The sequence below is a fragment of the Phalacrocorax carbo genome, chromosome 4 (assembly GCF_963921805.1).
Source record: "Phalacrocorax carbo chromosome 4, bPhaCar2.1, whole genome shotgun sequence".
NCBI classification, from domain to species: Eukaryota; Metazoa; Chordata; class Aves; order Suliformes; family Phalacrocoracidae; genus Phalacrocorax; species Phalacrocorax carbo.
The window spans coordinates 13,996,435-14,017,769 of record NC_087516.1 but is presented as its reverse complement, the minus strand read 5'-3'; the positions used below and the strand labels follow the sequence as shown (position 1 = coordinate 14,017,769).

Sequence of the window (21,335 nt, the reverse complement as noted above, 5' to 3'; positions counted from 1 at the left end):
GGCAACAATTCCAAAGTGTACTAAAGGGACAGTTTGCAAATACCTGCAAAATAAATTTTTTAAAAGTTATTACAAAAATATTCATACCAGGGTCTCCTTTCTGTGACAGCAAAGGAAATACATAATGGTCTCTCATAACTGTCCAATACATGAGTGCCTCTGTAATCTTTCTTTAAGAGTAGATGTATTTATGCTCCCCACCCCATTTCTAGCTTCAGAAGTGATCTCCAAAGTCCTTATTGCTTTCCTTGGCTAAGTGTCCTACTTAAAAAGAGAGTGTCAAATGTGACTAGGCTTTTGTAAGATGCTGAAAATTCTAACAAATAAAGCCATAAAGCAATAATTTACTATTATAAGAACTGTGTTTCACAGGGGAAAAAAAAAGTTAAGGTTGGTTGAGAGCCACTTCGAAGAACCTCGGGGGGAAAAAACCAAACCAAAATATGACACATTTTAAAGTAAACCCTGAATCTTCTAAATATTGGCTCTGGGGATAATAGAATAACATTTTTAGCTGTAAATAACTCCAGATAACATCAAGCAGCCTACATTCTTCTGTAACTTTTATCTGGAAAGCTTTGCTTGTTATCACAGAGAAGTTCTGCTCCCACAAGCATACTGTTTCTATATCTGAGAATATTCAGTAAGTGGAGTTTAAAATGCTTGCCAGAGAAAATGACATGGATGAAATAGTGCACATCTATGCCTAATAACCATCAGCAATCTATTGATATATAATTTTGTGAATATTTCATTAATTGTTCCAAGCATTGGACATTAAGCTAGTGACAGCTCCTACCTTTGGGGCAAACTGAGTCCATCCCCACCAGTAATTTTTAAACCACATTAAAATCTTTGTCTTTCCGCATTATTGGCAACATGTTGCAGTAGCACAATACAATGAAGGCCACATGTAGCAAGGCAGTAATGTGTAATAATTCAGAATATTTAACATGTTTCTCTGTTTTTGGGGCCCTAGACACCTACAGCAGGTTGCTCAAGACCTTGTCCAGTGGCGTTCTGAATATCTCCAGGGCTGAAGACTCCACAACCTCTCTGGGAAACCTGTTCCAAAGTTTGACTGCCCTCAGAGGAAGAGGGGTTTTCCTTATGTTTAAATGGTATTTCTTGTATTTGAATTTGTGTTTGCTGCATCTTGTCCTTTCACTGGATCCCAATGGGAAGAGTCTGGTTCCATCTTCTTTACTCCCTCCATCCGGTATTTACACAAATTGGTAAGATACCCCTCAAGCTCTTCATGACCCTTCAAAGATAATGGAGGGTGGCCTTGCAATGATATCAGGCAAATCTCTCAGTAGTCAGAAACCTATAGGTTCAAGCTATACTTGATGCAGAATGAAGGACACAAGGTGAAGATGAAGTTTCCAGCACTATGGCTATTGCTTGCTCATTTGGATGTTACATGTTCTTTGGTCATCGATCACAACAGTCATTCAAGTACAGGGTGACTTGTAATATGCTACATTTCTAGAGATGCCCCTATCTGCAAGGAGTTGGAATAAAGTAGAAGAAATTTTGCCTCTAATTAACTCAGCTCTTTTCTGATGCCACTGCTGTTCAGTGGATAGATCTGGGGACTGGGTCAGAGCTCACCAAGTCATTATGAAGTGATTTCTCCCCTCCCCAGTTTGGAAAAAAACAGAAAGGAAGATGTTAGCATGACTTCTGCTAACCTCATCTCTGCACTAAATGGTTAAACACAGTGGTGGAAGAAGGGTAAATGAAAACAGAATATATACTCCCTTACAGCTCAGATACCTACAGTGCAGAGATTGCTGTGGGGTTAAAAACCCATTTATTTCAATCACACATGCTGACCTAATAGGAACAACAGCTAGCTACGTACTTTTTAGTGGAAGAATACTCTCAAGCTGAGATTTTTTAAAACAAATTATCATTTCATATATTAAAAAAAAAACTTGGAGAAATACTTCCTTAGTCAGATTTGGGTCAGATTTTTAATATACTTATATAATAAAAGTACCTAAGTACTTATAACAACCTATTCTCTGATTAATTTAAAATCCATCATGTTGCTATCCAAATTGCAGGTTCAGCTGGCATATCATTCTCAGTAACACTGCCTTACTACTGAAATCTTCAATATATTATGCATTCTAGAATAAAGTATAATGATATCTTTGGTCTGATCGCACCAGATGAATGTAAATTGTCACTTTACTGATAATATCCTCTAATCCTCAAAAACATTGTGCTTTGCGTTTCATTGACCTGCAAAATTATCTCCTGCTATTCCAAGTTTTTCAGCTTTTTCAATGATTTCAGAGTTAAAAGAAATTTCAGTTAAAAATTACCCTTGCTTCTCTCTCTGCATCCAGGGTTCCACCAACTTGTTCTTGAAGCAATGCATATGCTCTTTGCAGAGCTTGATACTCTCTTGTTAGCTGGCAGAACCTGAGTTCAGCTTCTTCTTTGGGTGTGCTCTTAATGAAGAGAGAAAAAAGTTATTTTATAGAAATATATATGATAATGTGTTTGTTTACATAGACAGACTCACAAACTCAACAAGCAACACAAATCATACTAAGACTGAAAGTTAATTAAAGGTTTAAGAAACTAAAACAAGTGGAGATGGAAGGAAGGATGGTTTGAGGATAATGCAGAAATACAGAGATCAGTAACTGTCTACCTTACCATGTCAGGACAATATAAGTTACTATATAAGGCAGTAATGTATAGAAATGGGAAGAAACTGACTGGGAAAAGATGAGAAGGAACAGTTAATGCACCACTGTCTTCAGGAACACCAGGGCCACAGGGGCTCCAGAAGGGGTTTGTTCTACTTGTCATGAACTCAATTGCTCCCTTCTTACTCTTTTTCTGTACAATGCCACAGTTACGCATTTTACCAGCACAAGCACACTAACACAGAGGTTATATTTCAAAAGCCAAAAGATGGTTTTTTAGTTGTTTTTTTAACATGAAGTATTTTTAATGTTTTAATTTTCTTTGAATTTTGAGCAACTGACTCAGCAATTTCAAGGTCTTTCCTATAATGCTGAGGGCAAGAAATGTCCTTCCCTTTAATTAATTTTTGCTCCAGGAACTCAACCTCCCAGGAAAGTGATTACAATATTATCACATATTAAACTTAGGAAAATAGGAAGCTACTTGTGACTGAGGAATATTAGACACAAGTTAGTGAACAGGAAAGAGAGATGCAAAAGAGCATCAGATCCATACTTTGCCCTCAACCCTGCAATCCTTTAAAGTAGGCCAGCTGCAGTGTATATCACAGAGCTGAGAAACAACTTGTCAGTGGGTATTTACTACCTATGCTCATTTAAGCCTTAGTGAATTGCAAAAGCCCCTCTAAGAATTTTAAGTACAGGAAGAAAACCCTGGTTGTATCAAAACAGTCAAATAAATTATGAGGTTGAAAGGCAAACTATTGTCTAGTAACTATCGAATTTTGGCAAAGCAACAAGCGTCTTAATTTCTTTTGACTAATAAGAAAGCGTTTGAGGAAAACAAGTTTACTTCTCACCCCAATATCTGCAAAATCTGTCAGGCAGAATATTATCTTATTAATGCTACTGCACTGACTGTGGATGTGTCACTGGACTTCAAACAAAACAAAGCAATTCTCTGCCAAATCTTAGTTACTGCAGCAGAATAGCTGAAAAAATGTTTGCATTTATACTCCATGTCAATTTTTGTACAACTAAAGAACAAATAATCTACTACTTACATCTTCCAAATCTTCTTCTGGTGTTGCTGGTGTCCTGTCTGTTTTATCTGTGTTATATGAAGTTACAGATGATGTTTCCGAATCAACAGATTCTTCATCAAATCCAAAAAATGTCTCCACAACATGCCTCTGAAAAGTTAGTTTTTCTTAGTTACTAGCAAAACAGTTGAAAAAGCCCAATGACCCAGAAAGCAGTAGCCAAGGTCTTCTCTGACCATCATTTTAGTATTTAGGAAGAAAAAAGGGTCCATTGTAAACCTTTGTTCTCTGATTAAATTTGCTACTTTTTCAACATCATTTGTATAAGAACCTCCAGGAACTGCACATAGCACTGGGTAATTGTCAACAGAATAATGCTTTAGCAAAAGTATAAAAGCTAATTACCAAAATCATACAAGTCTTACAAGACTCATGGTAGAGAAATGCAATATCTATTAAGAAGAAAGTAACCCAGCACGATGCAACATATAAATTGTGGAACCAAAAGAGAGAAAATATTTTGAAGAACAATGGGGAACAAATGTCATAATTCATACTAATTTTAAAAAAAGAAAAAAAGATTCATTCATAATATCTATTTTGCAAAATCCTACTTCAAATTATAAATAGCTGCTTTCCATTTATTTTTTCAATACCATCATTCTCAATTTCTTCAAATGTTTGCTCCAATATTATGACTAACCATGAAAACTATGTTTAGGGAAAACGAGCATTTCAATGCAGATTTTAGAAATTTTACACAATGTAATCAATTACATAAAATAAAAGAAAACAAATAGCCAAGTGAAATGGAAGTGAATAGTACAATATTGTGAAAAAATGTGACATTTTATATAAGACATCGCAAACGCAGTAATTCTTTCACCATTAAGAGCTCCCTTTTCATCAGTTTTCTAACAAGCTTAGAATGGAGCAAATTTGCATAGAAACTTCCACTGTTTAAAAAAAAAATAAATTGCTCAAACATTTCACTAGAAAAACAGTTTTTCATGCGTTTTTCCTTCCAAAATAACAATAAGGAAAGTTAACTGTTATTAATCAATAGAAAGCCTATTTTTTTTTTAAACCATACAAGTGTTCTAATAATCCAACAAAATTCAGAGAAGCAGGGTAATTAAGAAAAAAAAAAAAGAAAAAAAAGATGTTGCTGGAAAAATGGAGCCAGGTTATGAAGCACCTTAGTGAGACTAGTGGAGAGAGGTGGCTCTAAGAAGATGAAGAAAAATCTGTCTATCCACCTCTATATTTTTGGCACTGTTTGATGTTGAATCACAGATCCTGATGTCACAGTTTGTTTTAAAATACATATGTATTTATAAACCACAGGTTGTATTGTGAGAAGATGACAGCCCTGTTCATTAAAAAAGCCTAAAGGGTGAAAAAAAATTATCAGTTTTTACTAATTCAGAACATCAGACATCTCACCAAAGCCAAACTGGCTAACTGTGAGCTATCAATTTCATTCAAGAAACTGAAAGGTTTTATTTTATCTATAATGCCCTATCTCATTACAAATTTCAAATATTTACCTTTCCTTACAGTCTTCTAGTCTTATCTAACTTTATACATTCTTCCAGTGTGTCTACAATGCACTGTCTGCACTTTCTCACAAAGCCCCATTATGCTTAATATATTATTTTGGCTCAGCACAGCCCTTATCAACAGCCAAAATCGTCTGTCATGATTTAAGCGGTACCACAAAATCAAGCTTGTAGGTGTGACTTGGTGCCTGCCTGTGTGACACCATGCACTCCATTTACAGTCTGCAGCCCCGATTTCCGTGGTCCACCAGGTCAGTCTCATCACGCATAAGCTAAATAACTCCATAATTGTTTCACAGTACAGGCAATCCCACTCAAATACCAAAAACAGCTTCAAGACCCTGTTCTGGACCATTTAATTGCTTCACTTAAGATGAACCCTTCAAATAATGATTTAAAAATGTCATTCAGACTGCATTCTTAAATTAACTGGTTCTACTAAAATCTCCTTCCTTTGCACTCAAAAAACCCCCCAAACTCTGAAAGCCACATCTTTTCCAAAGAGACTGTGCTTATCCATGTGCATGCAGATAAATATGACACAGCACAGAAGGCAAAGAGTTTCTGAACAATCTTTAGAAACAACCTTCCTTTTGCAAGCTACTGGACAACTATTTAGTGTATTCACAAGAAAAGGACTGCAGTTACAGTACTATAACGCTGTAAAGACACATTACTCTTCCCTCAGTTCTTTAGGGAGCACTGTGATCCTTTCACCAAGCAGAGCTATGTCTAAGGTGCTTAAGACAAACACTTCATTGGGATAATTTAATCCTTTCCTCCAGCATTCACATTCTACACCAGTTTGTTCACTGATTTGTCCTATTTAGGAAAACAAAGGACACAGGGAACAGGCTTAATCTCTGTTCTAGAAATATAAAGACTTATCCAGAAAGCTAATGTGTTCTCTCACACTTGAATTGCAAACATTTCAGACAACTCTCACCTAAGTACAAAGGTTTACTACAAAACCTGAGGTGTAATTAAGTCCCTGGGAGATGGTCCATCCAGCATTTCTCCCACACTGAATACTGGTTGCAGCCTACAATCATCTAACAGTGATAACTACAAGTAAATATTGGGAATTGAAAATAGGGCTAAAGAAATGGTGCTACCTTCAAGTTGTAAGGAGGACAAATTTATATTTTGGGTTGCCAGGTCAACTCATCAGGAAGAACTTTGTGACTCCAAACTGATGGGCAGATACAGTTTCATAAAGATAAAGGTAGATTATGTGGTGGTAAAGACAATGATGGCAGGTAAACAAAACCCAAGAGAGTTTCATGAAAACCACATCCTCATTTTGCAGTGTGGATACACTTTACTCAAAGATGCAGAGAGTAAACCCAAAACAAAGCTTCATGCGGACTCATATGCCAATACTTTTACATCCCACTCTCCTGCCCATACCAGTTTGTCTCTGTATGGGACTCAGAACAACTAGGTTGTGCTTTGGAGGAACCTCACCAAGGACAAGCAACTCAGAGGACTGAAGAACAGCTGACCCTGCTCATGCCTCCTGCTTCAAGGGTGCTTGGCCTCAAAAATTACAAATGCACTTGAGCAAAGATTAACCAAAACCTGCAATAAAGTATAGGCTTAAGGGCTGACGAAGTAAATAAGAGTCAATTCTTGAATTTGAAGACTGGTAGAAGACACTTCGAAAAGATGAAGAGCAAAACTCCAATTTATTATCATATATATGGCACAGGGAACACAGTACCATGAAGGTCAGCCGCAGCTTAGTTAACACTGACAATAATACTTACCATGCCAATAGGGCTTTTTGCTATACCTCAGACTACAGCCGCTTTTGTAGAAAACAGAGCTTAAGTATGTATATTCCTTTAACCCTGCACGCACACACCCCCCGCACTGTTTCAAGGAGTGAAAAAACAATAGTAAAAAAACAGTGGGCTTGATTTTACATAAATGTGTATAGGTTTGGGTAGAAACTTAAAGCAATGATATTATTTTGACAAAAGATACTAACTGCATTTAAACACGTCACTAGTAGCAAAAGTAGGGGAAATAAATTGCATATATTAATAAATAAATCACTTGATTATTAGATGGGAGGGAATTCGCAAGAAAATTAGTATTTACCATCACACTAAAAAACCCCAGTGCTTCAAGGAGAGCTAAAAGTCAAAACCCGTTAAATGCTATACAGACTGCCTATTATATTTGGAGTTGAACCACTTATTTATTTTTAATGACTCCTGCCTCCTTAAAGAAGCTGTACATTTATCATTTTGTAAAGCAGATACTTGCCATAGAAACAGAGATAAGGTATTTAGCCTTTGTATATTAATTGCTTCCTGATGTAATTACAAAACAGCTGGTTTTATTGTTATTCATCTAGTATCTGAAGCAACTACCTACAAGAAGTGATCCACAGCAAAACCAGAACAAATTAACAGGTAAGGAAACAGCTGTACAGAGAAAAAAAAAAAAAAAAGGAAAAAAAGACATCTGAATCATACGAAATTTGTTGATAAACGTAATAAATAATAAGGCATAAAGAAATATACCAACTCCAAGGGAGATTCCACATGTAGGTAAAATGCTGAATCACAATGGGTTTTGAAAAGTATATACATACATGTACAATACTCACTGGATTTTTGTAACTATACACTATTTTCATTCATGTTTCATTCAAACTTTTCTTAAAAATGGGAACATTCTCAATTAATAACTTAAAGATTCTTTTATATTGATTTGCACATTTGGTAGTTGTAAATCATAACTTCATAACTGAGAAAATAGTTATGTAAATTGCTGAAAAATTCTGATTTAAAATCTCATTTCCATTGACTACTGTCATGCACTTAATAGTAAGTATTTTTCATGTGGATTTATATCAATGTTTTCACATAATTTTGAAGTAAAATTATGCATTAGGTCTTTATAACTCAAGTATTAACACTTCTACTGTAGTGTGGTGCTCAGTAAACCTCAAAGTTTAGAATGTTATAAATCACTAGTGACACAGACCATATTATATGCAAATTTCAATATACCCGCATATTCTAAATGGTTAGGATTGGATATACTTACACATAAATAACCTGATTTCTCTGTTGCTAAAGTAGTTTCACTTTACATTTAAATATCTCATTTTCAAGTACTTAATCTAACATGATGAAAATGATCCAACATGAATTTGCTTGTAATGCAATCAGATGAGCTAATCAGTAACTTCTTACCTTCATGCTTATATGTCATTTCTTGGCAGCCAGAAAAATACAGGCACACCAAAGCACAGAGGCAGATAAAAAAAGAAAAATATAAAACAAGAAAAATGAACTCCATCACACAAGTGTGCAGGCTTCCCACTATCATGAATGCACTTTATTTATTAAAGTTTAAATAAAGAAACAAATCTGTAGAGTCTTGCAGTTTCCAAACAAACCAGGTAATTATGCCTTATTTTCAAATAATTCCATCAATCATGGAATTACTGCAACTCCATCAATGTGTAAAAAATAAACAAATCCCCAAAAATACTGTTTCCAGAGTTTCTTGGTTATTTCACTACCAAAACTGGGAAGAGGGGGAAAAAAAAGAAGAAAAAGAAAAAACACCTGGAAAAAATCATGCTTTAAACAGCAAAAGAAGATTCACTTCCAGTACATCTTTTTCCTAACAAGTCCAATGGCTTGTTAACATAAAAAAATAAATAAAACAGAACAACAAAAAAACCCCCACAAGCCAACAAAAAAACCACAAAACCCAAACAAACCCAAACAAACAAAAACAACAACAAAAAAACCCTGTATCAGCTTAGGCTGCTTCACTTCAGAGACAACTGTCTTACACCTTGCAACCACAGAGGTTATAAAGCCCCATCCCACTATGCTGCTCCCTTCCTTGGGGAACCCGAGCCGGTTGCTAGCGCTGTTCTGTGGACTCCTATGCCCCTTGGTAATTAAAAGAGTGCTCAGCCAAAGCTGCACTAGCAACAGTAACCTAGTGCACCTACAGAGCTCCAGAAATAACATAGGCATCCAACTGCAAAAAGAAAACCCAACCATCCTTGGTATTTTGAAAAGCTTCTCAGCTGAACTGATGTTATTTAAGCCTAATCAGGGTATAAGTGCTACTGGACTAGTCTGGCAGACCATTCACACAAGCTGTCTTAAAGATGGAGAAAGGCATGCCACAGATTCTGTTCCGGCTAACAGGAATCGCTGTCAGGAAAATACTCATATTAGAAAACAGACACAGACACTGTCCGGCCAGAGTACCTCGAAAATTAAGGAATCTGGAGTGTAAAAGTACCCAGTTAGAGGAGAAGCTGCAACAGTAGATGAGTGTAAGTCTTCACCCTGTGCACCAAGTTCCTGTTTATTACAACAAAAAAGGAACCTTTCTATACCTTCTAGACTGAGCTTATCTGACCACATTCATGAGGCCTAATTCTCATCAGCTATTTCCTTTTTCACTTTGTTAAGGGAAGTGGGACACAGCTGGAAATAGATCCAACTCCAACTGCCAAACTTGATAATTCACTGTGTTAATGCTAATTTTACATTTAACAAATCTTAGAAAAGCAAAGCCAAAGATTTACATCAGTAATTTCTCCTTCTGAGTGGTTGGTTAGGACAGATACACCCATAATTTCTTCTGCTATTATATATAGGTTATCATCTTTATGATATATAAGTCTTGCACAGATTATAGACAGAAATACACTTGCACTGTACACATACACATACATAAAGCAACTCATCTTAGACTGCCTTTATAGTCAATGGGCAGAAATACGCTATTTTAGGACAAAACTCATATGGCCTCTTTAGATATCTACTTCTAGAGGACAACAATCATCACTTAATGTTACCACTTTGTCCAGGATGAGGTGTCTATATCTCACCTCTGTTAATGACATCTAAAGAAGCATTTGCAATGCTCGGTTATATGAATTCTACCATTTTCATCTGGATTCCTGAGATAGGCTGTAAAAACAGAAAGGCTGAAGACGGTACAATCCCAACAGCTCATCTGGGTAAGCAACCCACTCTGCCTAGACTGTTTAAATGGAAAACTGTGGGAAACAGAGCTTCCTGCGGGGTTTTTGGTCCTCACAGGACCACACAGGTGACCTGGAAGGAAACCGGCCTGTATGCCAGGATTGGGGATTTTTAGAAGCTAACATCAACAGTGTTTAAACTCCAAGTCAACACTGCACATTCATGTGAATAGCCTACAGGTTTATATGATGGAAGATAATAGGACACTAATAAATATATTACTGATGACTTCCTTCCTTAAGGAATTAGCTCATTTTGAAACTATATATACAATTATATAATAACTAGTACAGTACATATAGTATAACCAGTATAGTACATACAATCCCATTCACTTCTCTCACAACTTTTTCCCTCTTTCACTTGTTCTTGTTTTATAGTCCTGGTCTTCCTTTGAGGAGATATCATCAAATAAAATTTCAAATGGGCAATTTCATATGGGCACTGAAGAGCTTATGGGCAGGGGATGGAATAACTAGTGGGAGTTACACCTGCTACTGATGAATTTGTTCTTTCTGGTATACCTATCATATCATAAATAAGAAGAAAACCCCTACTAGCTCTGCTGCTCATAAGCACACAACTCTTGCAGTAATCTCTGCAGAAGTCCCCCAACAAGAGTACCGTTACCACATGCACGAATAGCACTGCCACAAATTTTTTAATGGTATCATGCACATTTTCTCCAACCCTCGCATTGTTTATCTCCTGCTTTGGTCAATAAGGAAAAGAAGAAGATACCACAAAAGCAGCAGCTTTCACAAGAGAAAACAGGTAAAAAGAAAGGCTACAGAGTCTCAGTCAGCTGAAGTTGTAGTAGCGAAGAACATCTTTATGACAAAAATGAATAGTTATAGAAGTTTTCAGCCGATAGAAATTAGCATCACTAGTTATCAACTCCTAAAAAAATTAACTGGTTTTGCTTCATGAGGAACTTTACAATGTAGCAAAAGATCTTACACAATTAATTTAAAATCAGATAAGGGCTAATAATTAGAGAGGACTATAAAATAACCCTATTACTTACATATATATATTTAATTTTGTGTCCTGCTTTTAAACTTGTGCTCAACACACAAACTTTCAGGTGTACTATACCAAGCAAGAATGGTTCAGGGTTACTGTAAATATATTTGGCATCTATCAGCCTTCCATTACCTAACAGAAAAATGTATGCAAGATTCGTTGTTACTCCTGAACTTTTCTTCCTTCATATGTAAAAGACACATCATTATCTGAAGCATAATTTGAAGAAATTTCTGCTGAAACAGAGAATCCCAAAGGATAAATCTTTCAGAATACAGGTATTACAGAACGCAGAGCAATAAAAAAGCACCACCTGGAGGTCACCAGGAATATACAATGCAGAACACACTGACAAGAAGCACCCATTTTTGACAGAATGTACCTTAAGCTACCATAGGGATGATAATCATCCCTCCACTCTTCATTTTCATTTTTCCTCTTTTACCCCATTCTCCTTCTCACATGCTCCAGGCTGCTAATGCTCAACTTCACAAAAAACATTATTCAGCAAAGTTATTTACTTTAAGCACGTTTTACAATAAACAGTAAAGGTACACTCTGATGCAAAATGTTTCTTTTCCTACAATCAAAATTTCTCTCTTATACTTTGCATTCTAGAGCAAAATAGTTACTAGAGAAAAATAGTTAGAATCTTCTTACTATTTATATATCACATACAGAAATATAATTTCAATAACATCCCTAGCATGAGTTAAAGTTTTCAATTGTGATTAAGCAGTAACTCGGTACTAGTAGATTGAGGAGTGCATTTTCTTTAAAAAGGACTGAGCATTTGTCCTTTGAAATGGTAGTTGTATATCATTTAGACCTCAAGCCACTTCAATATTTAGGCCACAATGGCTAAAACTGTAATTATATTTTTTTATTTAAAGCAAAAACCAAACCAACAACACTTGTGTGCAGTACGAAACTTGCAGCTCCTGAATTACCCTAAAAAATGTAATAAGCATTCACTGGAAAAAAATAGAATTATATGACATTTTACCATTAGTTTAATTAGAGCTCTAATTTCAGGCAATAGTTGAAACAAGCACTGTTCACAACAACCAAAATGCATGGAAAACCGGAAGTCTGCTCACCTTTGGAGGTTTCAGACTTTTTCTCTTCTGTTTTCTAGACCGCAATAACCGTTCCCTTTCCTAGAAGAAAAGAGAACATTTTGGTATGGGTTTCTTTTAAAATATGTATTTAGATATGTTTTGCACAAAGAAATATCATCCAAATTTTCTTAAAGCCTATGGTAAAGCTAACTCAAAGACAATGTTTTTATCCTTTTGAATAACAACACGTTGCTATAAGATCATGCTGTACTGCAGCTTTATCCCTTTAGCAAACAAACCTTCAGCCATATATTTTACACACTTGATGGGAAGTTGGCTTGAAAGGGCTTTGTTAATTCTGGGCACAGATTTCTGCCAGTTCTTTTGACTCTTTTACCAAGAAGCTCACTATGGAAACAGAATTCACATTCTCACTCCAGTGCTCAACCATCCTGAAGAAGCAGGTCGGTAGCCAAAAATGAGTCCAGCCTTAGTAATTACAAGTCATTATATCAGGCATACTCTGATATACAACCATGCATGTGCAGATACAGTGCTACACATGACTTATCCTTGTAGGGCAAAAGTCTCAAATCCACAGTACTCTCAGTCTGTGTCAACGTAGTCAGTGTCTTTTCTCTACCATGACTTTGGAACAAGATCATAATTAACTATATCATAATATGAGGAGGTTATAACTGGAAAAAATGCAGGGTTTATGAATGTTCAAGCCCAAGAATACTGCCTTGAAATCCAAAGGAGCGGAGGAGAAAGAGAAGGTAAAAAATGCAAAGAGACGACAAGCAAAAAAACAGCACAAGAAGCAGGTGATCTGTCTCCTTGCCTATTTCTTGGTTCTTTCCTTAGCTCTGCATCATTATTTGCAACATCTCTGTTTTTTAAAAGAATGATACCAGTTCTAAGTGTTTCTCTAGCAGTTATTGCTCACTGCATGGTATTATTCTATTCAGAGTTATTTGCTTTATATTCATCTCAGAAACTGGAAAAATAAGAAGCTCCCAGTGGAAATCATAATAAAAATATTCATCATATCAGCTCATTGTTCCAGGAACAAAGTTTTGGAAAAATACAAAATAATTCAGAAAAGCACAATAAATTATATGGCACATTTAATACATGTGGTTTTCAGAATAAGGAAAAGTAATGACCGCCAAGGTAGAATGGAGCAGGTATTGCAAGCTGCAGAATCATTAATATATTAAGCTCAAGCTGAAAACCCAAAGTTGCATTTTAGACAGTGTTGAAGAGTAATGCTCCCTCCTCAGGTACCTGGTTAAGGCACAGTCCCTGCTTTAGCCTGGGGCTCCTGCATCCCAAGCAGGTGTCCAAACAGTTGGAGAAACTGGCTAGTCTTCTTACTGTCTTTCCTTTTCTTTCCTCTCACTTCAGTGCAGAATGAGCAAACACTTCAAAAATCCCCCACTCCTTCCTGATTCTAACCTTGTTTATAAGAAGACTGATTCACTTACTGTCTTAATAATACATCAAGCTACTAGAACAATAATAATGCCAATTAAAAAACACCATTTGCTGAATCACTAGCATCTTTTGCAGTCATCCGAGTTTATCTTGACAGCCTTCCTTTTAAGAACTGACCAGAAAACCACTGTTGTGGAAGAACTCAAGTTACATGGCTTCAACAGCATCAAAGAAACCCTACAAATGACAATACTAATCAATTCAGACACCCTATTGCCTAGGACTATAATTCTTATTTCTCTGCATCCTATTGGTCTCAGCTGGAGATAAGCTGGTGACTTTTGTATCAATCAGGTATGTGACATGTGGGTCATTCTTGATAATTATAATACATTTGTATTCTGCAGAGGTGTGGTTTGAGCCAGAAAAGATAGCTGGAAAGCACAACGGAATTGCAGAGTTCCACTGCATTCATATCAAAGGCAAAGCATCGATTAGTTTGCACTGCCAGCCAAAGCAGTATCCTAGTTAGCTATTTAACTTATTTCTGACAGTGAAAAAGTATCTGTAAATAGGAAACAAAGCAAAAATGAAACCATATTTTTAAATATTTATTTATTTTACTTTCACACTAAACATAAGTAAATACTAGTTGACCAAAGTCAGAATACAGTATATTTATTTCCTCAGATTACTGGCTGAGACAGTAAAAAAAGAGTCCTTTCATACCCACTTTACACTGGAACATAAGTGAGGTTATATCTGCCATATACTGACAATTACCATGTGATAGTCCCTGCCTGTACAGTTGTATTTGGAAGGTAAAGCAGCATGGCTCTGTGAATCAGACCCTACACAACATTGTCTGAGCAACACCCTACTGCTTGTAACACTGTGACACTGGAGAATGCACGCAGACATCAATCTTTGGCACTGATTACAGAGAGAAACCCTGGTCAAAATCTCAGAGGAACTGCCGAGAACAATGTTCCAGACAGAGCAAAAACACACCTTGTTGATTTAACTTTTTGGATCTTCTCTTTTTATTTTCAATGTTGTATCCAATTGTTTGATTTTTTTATTTAGACAGAATGATCTTAAATTCATTTTATCATTTTGTAGCAGTCAGCAGTGCCATTTGAGATGCTCTAGAATAGTCTGCCTGAGTTCCAGATGCTGCTCCAGAAGGGCAGGGTTCTCTCAGAGATGATACATCATTTCTGCCAGCACCAGAAGAATGTATCATACATTGCACTAAATAGCCCTAGACAACTCTTAACACAACTCAGAAGAGTCCTGGTCGAACAGTGCAAACATCTATGAGCATCATCTTACATAGTCTTCACAGTCATATGGTAGCAGCTGTGCAATTCTAATCTTAAACTATGCTGCTGCCTCTGTCTGGATGAATCACGCATATTTCTCTCCATTTGTTATAAAGACAGCTAGTGTGGCCAGCTCAGTTAGAGATGCTCACTTAGGTGAAATGAGTGCCATCCTGCATGTTCCTTTCTTTAAGGAGATCTTCTAGATCAGGGGAGTGGTTGGGTTTGCAACAGGATCTACATCCAATATATTTTAGTCACTAAGTTTTGAAATGTGTCCTTTCCTCCAAGTTTCTCAGTTGTTGACAGCCAATTTTGTACATAAAGTGGGTGGACTGATGCACTTCTTTTCACAAGCAGCTCATAATAGGTAAATATTTTATAATACAGAGATTTATACACATTCCAAAGAAATCCGTTGACTTTCTGAAAAATAATAAGAACCCTTTGATGCCAAAGAACTATTTCTATATCACTACAACAGCTGGAATTAAAATATTGCTCTCAAATCTTTAGCTTGCCTATAGATGTGTGTGCATGCATGTGTGTATACTAGTCATAAGCATTACCACTGTGAGATCATCAATAACATGCTGCTGTTCTTTGACTTGCAGTCTAAGGAATTCAATTTCTTGTTCTTCCCGTGTGCTGCTGAGATCATTCAAAGATGTGTGCCTCTTCAGTGCTGGCTGTGCCGATAACTTCTCTTTCTACAAAAAATAAAATAAAATTGAAAAAAATAAACATAAGGTTTTAAAGTGTCTTGCTGGAACAGGAGGAAAATTCTCATGTGTGACGCAGTAGTCAAGAATTCTTTGGATTGATCAGTGCATACTATTACACAAGACCTCTTTCAACAAACAAAGTACTAAACACTGAGGCATACAGCATGTGAATACCTCATATAAGATATTTCAAAACAGAATCAAAGAACATAGTCTGGGACAGAATTAGGAGACAAGTGAACTCAATGATCTAATATAGTAGAGCCTTTGGCACACGCACTCAAATTCAGTTCTGACTTCTAATCACAAAAGCAGCATTTATTAAAGCGGATTTTTAGTCATACACTTTTGTAGCTTCCAAACACATTTTATCTATCTGTGATCCTTTCCTTTAATCAGCCTGAACTGATACAACACAAAGCGTGTGCCAGTCTCAATTTAGAGTATGAATATTCAGTTGCATTAGCTGAACTTAAGACTCTGAAATGTCGGTATTAGAGTGAAAGCCTCACCAGCACTTCCACTTCAAAAGTAACTGTGTGCAATGTGTTCTTATAACATGTCAGAGATGATTACTTACCAGTTCTACATTTTCCCTTGATAGATTTTTTATTTTCTCTTCCATTCTTTGGATACATTGCAACATATCATCGTTTTTTTTGCTCATCCTCTTATTTTTTTCTACCAAAGGCTTCAGCTGACTTTCTGTCTCCCGAGAACGTTTCAGCTGCAAATGGCAAAGGGACAAAGTTAGTTGTGCTTTAGTTTATACCTGTAGGAAAGAAGTATCTGTGTTTTCACTTGCCTTCTTCCTTCATTCAGAAAGTTTAGTTCTTTTGTTAAGTGGCATCTGATATAGACTACTGCTGAACTAACAACTACAGGAGTCCAAACAAATAAGAAATAGCATTTTTGTACAGTCTACAAAAAACTAGATCAGGTCATTGGATTTTGTTCTTGGAAAACCCTTATGATGGATGATCCTTAAAAGTGATTTCTTGATAACCTAATCTCATTGTCATAAGCTTCTTGTGAGCAACTAGGTCTCTAGGGTAGTCATTTTCACTATGCCTCAGTAGGAGTAAACTCTTCCTACTCTACTTTAAAAACCCTATACCTTATGTGTAATCAGAGCAAGTCAGCCAGACTAACTAGAGAAAGTCAGCCAGAGGGCACAAATTCAATCTCAGCATTCTGCTGACATTTTCAAGCTGCTCAATTTTATTCCTGTGGTTTTATGATGTTAGACAATTATGTGAAGAAAAATTACTGCCCTTTCTTGCATTTGTGTGTATTCAGTATTTCACTCTTTTTATTTCATTAATCCTTGAGCTGTTTTGTTTGTAAAAAATCTATTTTTTCCAATCAAAAGATCTTTCAGTTTACTGAGTTTTAACTGGAAATGAGAAATAGATAATCTTTCTGCTGACGTAATTTCAACGAGTGGTTTTCTGTTTCATTCTCAGGAGAAAATTATTTTTCACAGTGCTTAATCATACAAGTTTACTGACATTACCAGTTTTATGTGATATTGTCACAATATGACAAAACCTTCTCTATATCTTTCAAAATATATTTCTTATGGCTCTGGGTCAAGCATCAAGAAGAGCACTTGACTGAGTCATACACGCCCTCCATCTAGAGGGACACTGAAGGATAGATGTTGCAGTACTTCAGCATTCTTCAAGGATGTTTTGAATGACTTATGACCACAGAAAAGATTAGGAGAGGCTGAATTATCTTGTCTTTATATAATGCAATCTTGAAAAAAAGGCAAGACGTTCTGGAGAGTACAGAGCAGAGAAAAGCAACTGTAGCAGTAAAAGTGGGGGAGAAATCCTCAAAATAACAAACACTCAGCATGTAGAAAAGTAGGAAAAATGGCGAACTGTACCCAGGCTAAAGCACATGTTCTTCTTACCCCAAGAAACTTACAGTGTTCATGAGGCATCTATTTTGTCATATGAAAGGGCAGTTTAGACTATACGCTATTTAAAGAGGAAAAGTTTAAAAGGAAAAGACTCAGTTATGTTCTCAGTTCATCCAATTTTAGTCTAGCATTACCCAATTGACTTCACTAATCTAGATTCAGCCAGGATGTTGGACAAGGAAATGTCAAAAATTAACTCTTCTGATAATCATTGAGATGTCATAACTAAATTATGTCCTTTTATCATAAAGCAAAGCCTTTGTATCTCAACATGAAGAGCTAAGTCTGACAAAGCAAGGAGGAAGATGTCAATGCTTCACTCATCTACAGTACTTAGATGTGGCAAGAGTGCCCTCCCCTTCTCCCCCACCATACGTAACAGCATTTTTTGAGAATCAGATACATAGGTTTCATGAGGAAGAATTTCCATCTGATTAGAATGAAAAATCTTTTCTCTTCCCACTAGAAATAGGATAGTATTTGGTCATGTGTAAAAATCCGTATTGTTAAAACTCATCTCCCATTGCAGTCAATGGGATTTTTACCATTAACCTCAGTGCAAGCAATTAAGTAGCAATGCAAGGTAATAAAATTCATTCTTAAAATTCTTGCCATATCCTTTCCTTTGTAAGTTACTATCACTCTCCTAGGATAATTTCACCTACTTAAGAGATTTCCCTTGAGAAATGGCAGATTTCTTATCTCCAGCACAAGAAAGCTTTTATAACTCCTAGGTAGCATAAGCATGTCACGAAACCAATGTGAAATTTCAAAAAGATTAATACAGTAATTTAAGTGCATAGGTTATGCATGTTTTACACAACATCATTACACAGTGCCACAGGCAATCTACCAGTCAGTTTGATTACAATGACCCCAAAATAAATTTATAAAGTTTTATTTTTCTGGAACAAGAGAGATTCCATCCACGTCTTTTATAGTCACAAAGTGAATCTCTATAGAAATCTCTGTTATATTTAGATACAATTGATTGAGGCCAACCAGGACTAATCTGTAAATTATTTATAGCACTGACTTTCCAACATTAACTCTTTTACCATAAAGATGCCCTCTGAGCCACCATCTGTGTTATTACTAATTAATTTACCAGTTCATTTCTTTCATCTGCTAAGAGAGTATTTCTGTCTTCCAGCTTCCTTATTACAGCATTCAGTTCAGCGATTTTTAACTGAAATCTCCGCACATCTCGTTCATCCAAATGCTGCTCCTTTACATCAAAAACATATAGATATATAAAATTACCTTTAAAAAAATTATTTAGTATCCATATATGTAATGTCATGGTTTAGCAAGTGGATTGTGTAAATTTAAAATAGGCTCTTTACATCAATGCCTAGAAAACTTATTTTAATTAACTGAAACACTGAACAATAACATCCTGTGGAAATGCCACATGAAAAGTGCCATATTACATGAAAAGTGTCTACTTGTGAAATGTATGTAAAGGTTTAACAATTTTAAAAAAACAGCTAGATAAATAATATTTCACCTGGTTACTTCTCAACAGATTTCTTACTATTAGCTGAAAGTAAAAAAAATCTGGTGCATAGGACACAGATTAAAATCACATGGCAGTTTTTGGAAAGTATATTATCTATTTGCTATTTGTTAAAATATTTCCTAAAGTTATGAAATAAATAGCTAAGAAAAAAATGGGGTTCACAGCTGAAGTTTACAATGTAAATTCTAGAAGTTCTACATCCACGCATTTTTCAACTTTCTTTGAAATTCAAGAGGTCCAAGGAGTTTCTAAATCACCAGTGAAACAGCACAGTGCAGTCCAGAGCCATTTACCATTAATTAGTCCTTCTAGTATTTTAAAAGTAACCACAGAACCAATGTGAACACCCAGGCAGCAATTATCCTGTGTTGAACATTTGAAGCAAACACAATTTTCTTACCGGGCTTCCCATCAGTTCGCTGATATCCCCCACTCCCACAGGAAGCTCTCTCTTAGGACTACTGTGGTATCGTTCTGCCTCCTTCACTTGGACAAGCTGTTCATCCAAAGCTTCTTTCTGAAGGAGCAGTTTCTGGGTATGGCCTGCCTGGACACCGAGGTCTTTCTCCAGAGCCAGAATCACTCTGTCTTTGCCTTTTATCTCATCCATCTGGAAAGAAATAAAGCTAGAAGGATGTTTCTGTCTCGATGTGTTTACTGCATGCATATCCACAAACTTGCAAAAACAAAGTTCTGTTTCTCTCAGAATCACACCAGCAACCACATGGTGGTTGCTAAAAAGAAGATGTATCTCCTCTGAAGCCTTTTCCCCTTCCCTTAAAAAAGTTTCAGCCTTCACTTGATCATGAGTTTGCTCAGTGCAGTCTCAACTTAAAAGACAAACAGAAATAGATACAAACATATACTGAAACAGAATACATAGGCACTGAAATCATCCACTTCATCTGAGGATACACACTTCTATAAGCAGAAGAAAAATCTCCCTTCGATATGCTTCAGAGAAGAAACACAGGGCTAGTACAAGGTAAGACAAACGCACCCTATAAAACTCACCTGGGCTTTGTTTTAAGCTTGAGCCATACACATTTGCCCCATGTTGACTCCCTCTTTATTAGTGAAAATCACACGTGGTGAATCTCTTCACAGATGTTTAAAAATTAGAACCATATACACTCACATCCATTTAAACTTAAAATCTTAAGCAAACCTATGTATTTTATGTGCCCTTGCTATAGGATTCAAATGAGGACTAGTCTTTGTAGAGAAGGAAAAAAAGCAAATGCACACAGAGCATTAGAATAAAGGGTAGGAAGTAATAGTTCTTAAACACCATCTATGGTTACTGAACTGTGTTGTTCATACAGCTCGATACCAAATAAAGCATACTGCTAGCAGTGATCTCTCAAAGGATTTGTCCCTCACAGCATCAGTGTTAAATTCACTTTGGTACTATTCCAAATGCTAGAGGAAGTGAGAATCTGCAGCAGTTTCTATAGAAACAGATTTCTTAACAAGACTGTTAACCATTAACAATATATTTATTGGAACTGTGCTGTATCTCCTTCAGTTTACTAAATTGTTTACTTGGCCAACATAAACCCATGCAATTTTTGAAATAAGACTACTATAGTATTCTTTGAAAAAGTAAAATAAAATAATGAACTTGCTGAATCATACATTCGTTGTTCATTATAGCCCTAAGTCCTTTACGTCAAGTTACACCAAAAAATAATAAAAAAAAAAGACAAAAAAAGGTTGTGTTAGAAGTAATTTATAGTTAAGCCTGAGTGATGCACAGGATTAACACAATCAGATTACACTATCAGATACAATTTGCTTCTTCAGGATTCTTGCCTTACTCCTTTCACAGCCTACAAAGCACATGAAATTAGTTTGTGTACAGAACCTGAGTGGCAGGAGGTGGCCTGGCTGAACCAAGTCACGTCATGATTGAAGATAAAAAGAATAGATTTGAAGTTAATAAACTGGTCTGCACTACTTTTAAGTTCCAACTGGAACTGATAGAGATCGG

General features: G+C 36.1%; 2 protein-coding genes across 5 annotated transcripts in view; both read right to left on the bottom strand.

The window, feature by feature from the left end:
* The window catches only part of JAKMIP1 (janus kinase and microtubule interacting protein 1), a 106,810-nt gene that overhangs the window by 44,456 nt on the left and 41,019 nt on the right, over window positions 1–21,335 (bottom strand). For all 4 annotated transcript variants that reach the window (XM_064449111.1, XM_064449112.1, XM_064449110.1 and 1 more), the window contains exons 4-10: window positions 19,743–19,952; window positions 18,929–19,048; window positions 16,471–16,617; window positions 15,735–15,875; window positions 12,440–12,499; window positions 3,734–3,862; window positions 2,337–2,465 (exon numbers count right to left, since the gene is read on the bottom strand). In XM_064449111.1, coding sequence (XP_064305181.1) covers window positions 2,337–2,465; window positions 3,734–3,862; window positions 12,440–12,499; window positions 15,735–15,875; window positions 16,471–16,617; window positions 18,929–19,048; window positions 19,743–19,952 — 936 coding nt within the window. The remainder of the gene's footprint in view (window positions 1–2,336; window positions 2,466–3,733; window positions 3,863–12,439; window positions 12,500–15,734; window positions 15,876–16,470; window positions 16,618–18,928; window positions 19,049–19,742; window positions 19,953–21,335) is intronic.
* LOC135313035 (uncharacterized) lies at window positions 3,889–10,127 on the bottom strand. Its single transcript, XM_064449114.1, has one exon. It carries the CDS (start codon window positions 8,620–8,622, stop codon window positions 8,401–8,403), a length of 222 nt encoding a protein of 73 aa, XP_064305184.1. The 5' UTR covers window positions 8,623–10,127; the 3' UTR covers window positions 3,889–8,400.